The sequence below is a fragment of the Sinocyclocheilus grahami genome, unplaced genomic scaffold (genome assembly GCF_001515645.1).
Source record: "Sinocyclocheilus grahami isolate Dianchi unplaced genomic scaffold, SAMN03320097.WGS_v1.1 scaffold35.1, whole genome shotgun sequence".
Lineage (NCBI taxonomy): Eukaryota > Metazoa > Chordata > Actinopteri > Cypriniformes > Cyprinidae > Sinocyclocheilus > Sinocyclocheilus grahami.
Genome location: NW_015505214.1, coordinates 1424216 through 1428478, shown reverse-complemented (window position 1 = coordinate 1428478; position 4263 = coordinate 1424216). Strand labels below are relative to the sequence as shown.

Sequence of the window (4263 nt, the reverse complement as noted above, 5' to 3'; positions counted from 1 at the left end):
TCTGAATTCTTTCCGTACCCACTGTATATATATATATATATATATATATATATATATATATGTGTGTGTGTGTGTTAATAAATGTGTAATATTATAATATAAATTAATTATTTATATACATGTACTAATATATTCGCTTAGCAATCCTACTGTGTTTTTAAATTGTCAAAATCAGAAATATTTGTAGTTATATATCTATGTACAATAGCTGTATCAAGATAACACATCTAATGTATTGATATAACAGTCTTGTATCTAAAAAAATCCTTCTTTTAAAATAAAGCGGAGGTTCTTTCTTTTGTCAGAGGGAGTCAAGAACATCTCTAACCAGCTTACGATAGGCACAGAGATCTGTGCAGAGCATCCGGAGCTGCGCGCTGTGGCTCAGGCTCAGGGCTGGTGGAGTGGAGAGGGGGACTTCAGCTTCTCTGCTGTCTTCAGCCCTGACAACCCCCCCGCCAGGATGGAAATGGCCAAGCAGCGCTACATGGGCGGCACAGCCCTCCTCCAGCAGCACAACGGTACGTTTGCTTTACTCTGCCATCATGACTGAGGAGTGGGGTTCTGTTTACAACAGGGAACTTCAATGTTATATTTAGGTTTCTGAAATGTGTTTTGGTTGCAGTAAGATGCAGAGTTATATTCTTACTCTTGCTATCCAGAGTGTTGTTCTTTTGAAGAGTGGATTTATTAAAATGTTGAATACTGCCATATACTGTTTAGACACTGCACTTACAGTTATTGCTTTTTTTAAAGTAATTATTAGTAAAAGCATGGACAACTAAAACGTTTTTATTATGACATTATGATTTACTTAAAATATTTGTCATTTTCAGTTTCTAATAATTTGCTGTAATAAGAATACTGTGTATTTTATAAATTGAATGTGGTGAATGTAACTATGTAGTGCTTATATTGAATCATGTAACTTGAATTGCCATGTAACTAGTTCTGTTTGAGATAACGATTTAGTTTTTCCAGTAGCTCAAAATATCACTACTAGCAATGATTTTTTTTTTCAATAGATTTTTTTTGGATTATAATATATTTATATTATAATTATTACAATACATTAATGTATACCTTATATATTTTTTATAGAATACAAATATGCTATTTATTTTTGTTTTATTATTAAAATTAATAGAATGTTATTTTTCTTTTGGGGTATGCAACGCATGCCTTTTTAAACAATTTTTTTATGAAATACATAATTGCACAATTGCAGATGTTACTCTGACTTGCCGGTTTTAGAGGTTCGTTTGTCATCATATAATCTTCACTACCAATAGTTTGGGGTCAGTAAGATTTTTATTTTTTTTTAAATACTTTTTTTCCATCAAGGATGCATTAAATTGATCAGAAGTGACAGTAAAGACATTTAAACTGTTAAAAAGATTTGTAATAAATGGTGCTCTTTTGAACTTTCTAAATATTAGTGAATAATGAAAGAAAATGTATCATGATTTCCACAGAAATATTAGGCAGCACAACAACTGTTTTCAGCATTTATAATACCAATAAATGTTTCTTGAGCAGCAAATCAGCACATTATAATGATTAGAAGGATCATGTGACACTGAAGACTGGAGTAATGATGCTGAAAATTCAGCTTTACCATCACAGGAATAAATGACATTTTAATATATTACTGTGATCAAATAAATGCAGCCTTGATAAGCATAAGGGACTTGTATCAAAAACATGCTTTTGAATGGTTATCTATGCTAGCCTATTTGAAATATAACACACCTGCTATGCCAGTTTATACCTGAAATATGACATTTGATCATATGTTGTTGTAATGTCTGAAGAAGGTCTTTTAAAATTGTCTATGTAAAATTAACTGTCATATGTACCTGCCAACACAGTTTTTTTTCCCTCTCCACAGGCTCGGTGACGGCTGAGGTGATGATGAGCATCCTGAGGGACAAGGCCAGCGGGATCTGTATGGATTCGGAGGGCTTCTGTACTACAGGCAGCATGGTGTCCATCCTCCCGCGCAACCCAGACATGCCCTGCGTTCACTTCTTCACTGCCACACCCGACCCCTCCAGGTGTGACCCTGAAAGAGCCGCTCAAACCTACATTGCCAGGGCCCACTCGTCACACTTTGATCCTTCTCTTGCAGGTCTGTATTCAAGCCTTTTATCTTCTCCGAGAGTGTGAGGTCCGTCAACATGGTGATGTCTCCTCAGTACGGCCCAGGCGATCCTGTTAGGACACAGCCTCGATTCCAGCACCAGGTGGACCGCAAACACGAGCTGTACAAAGCCCACCAGACGGCACTGACCAGTCCTGTAAGTCTGAGAAAATGGAGAACAAAGGCTTTTTATTGCTAAAATACTTTTTGGTTTGTTTTCTTAAGCTTTTGAACATTAATTATAAAGCATATTGTATCACATTTGATACACACATTTCTAAAGCCTCTAAATTACCAACATGATCAAAAAAGATGGAATTAAGCAACTTGATTTAAGCCCATTTTTAGTAAAAAATGTTAAATGTGAGAATAAAATACGATGTATCAGAATTTTAAGGAACATTTATTTGTACATCTGTCAATTATCATTGTATTGCATTGCATTATATGTTTTCCCCCACAATAAAAACTACAGAGCTTTGATCATAAAATTCAAGCATTTAAATGTCATAATTACTTAATTATCATATCTTAAGACATATATTATTATGGAGATACAGAGTGACTGATTTTATATAAGTAGTCTGCTATACTGTTATAAAGACAGATTTGATTTACAATCAGAATTTTGTTATACAGTTATAACTGCACCAATTTTTTACTAATTCATTAAAAAAAAAAATCTGATTTTTCAGACCATTATTTAATGTCAGGCTTTACAGGTGTTTAAAGGAATATTCTGGATTCAATTCAATACAAGTTAAGCTCAGTCAGCAGCATTAATTGTGGCATAATGTTAATTACCAAGAAGAAAAATAGTCCTTCAATTTCTTAAAATAAAATAAATAAACAAACAGATAAATAAATGTTTAAGTGTGATGTACTTAAAATGGAAGTGGTTTGGGGCCCTTTTTTAGATTTTAATTTTATAAAAGTAAAAACTTTAAATTATTTTTAGGGTTTTATTGGTTATGGCAGATTGTTTTCATAGCAACAAAGTTGTAAAATTGGATATAACTAGATATAACAGATGCTAGAAGGGATTTTGTTAACGTGTATTGATTGTCTTGTGACTATATTATTGAAACAGTGAGTATTTTAACAGCAATAGTTGAACTATATTCACTTCTATTGTAAGTGCCTTGCTGTAACCCATATTCTTCCTAAAAAGGCCAAACAAGTGGACATTATTTTTGTAATCATCAAATATTATGCCACAACTGCGCTCACTGAGCAAAACTTACACTGAATCTGCAATATTCCCTGTGTGTTTGTGTGTGTCAGGATGCTGGAGTCTCTCTACAGGAGACTATGAGATACCTGGAGTCTCAGTGTCTTGAGGAGATCGAGGCCATGCTAAGGGGGGAGATACAGGGCCAGGAACTCGGGGATCTGTTCTTCGACTGCGTGGACGCCGAGATCAAATTCTACCAGTGAGACAGAGCAGGTAAACGGAGAAATGTCAGCGTATCTCTCACACATCTGACCTGTGACTTCCACTGCCTGATATCGCCTGTAACTTGTGGCTGTTTTGCAGTTGTCGTTGTGAATGTCACTAGTGCTTGCTGATCTGCCTGGAGAGAGAGAGACAGTCCAGAGCGCACAGGTTCCTGCCTGCTCAAATCCTGCTCTCCTAGTTCCCGTGATGCCATGCCAAACTAATTGTGATGTCCATGCCACACTAACTGTAAAAAAACACTAGATGTTCATGTGAGTGGATCACCATAATCATGTGTAATTGTCGCACAGGGTGGTCATATACGCATCACATTAATCGGTTTGTGATAGATTACTAAGGTGTGTATGTGTTGTGGGTAGATGTGTGAGAGAAGAGATGTTAGGGGAAAACACTTCTCATTCCTGTAAGAGATGGGCTCAGCTACCAGACTGACCCTCTGAGGAGAAACATAATAAAATATCAATGATTCAGAATGTCTGGCATCTTTTACTGAAACATGGGTAGTTCATGACACCTCATGGATGTTTGAAATGGAAGTGGAGGAAAGCACAGAAAACGGCCCAAACTGCTGTAACCAGGTTTATGTGTGAAATATATATACAAAAATTTAAGTTGTCCATATGGTGGTTATTGCAGTCTGCTATTGTTATGCTAGTTCTAT

General features: G+C 35.7%; 1 protein-coding gene across 1 annotated transcript in view; it reads left to right on the top strand.

Moving 5' to 3' along the window:
* scrn2 (secernin 2) overlaps positions 1–4263 on the top strand; it is a 6945-nt gene extending 2682 nt beyond the window's left edge. The window contains exons 5-9 of the mRNA XM_016267044.1: positions 306–521; positions 1892–2057; positions 2132–2300; positions 3428–3590; positions 3681–4263. Of these exons, the coding sequence (XP_016122530.1) occupies positions 306–521; positions 1892–2057; positions 2132–2300; positions 3428–3580 (704 nt within the window). The 3' untranslated portion in view covers positions 3581–3590; positions 3681–4263. The remainder of the gene's footprint in view (positions 1–305; positions 522–1891; positions 2058–2131; positions 2301–3427; positions 3591–3680) is intronic.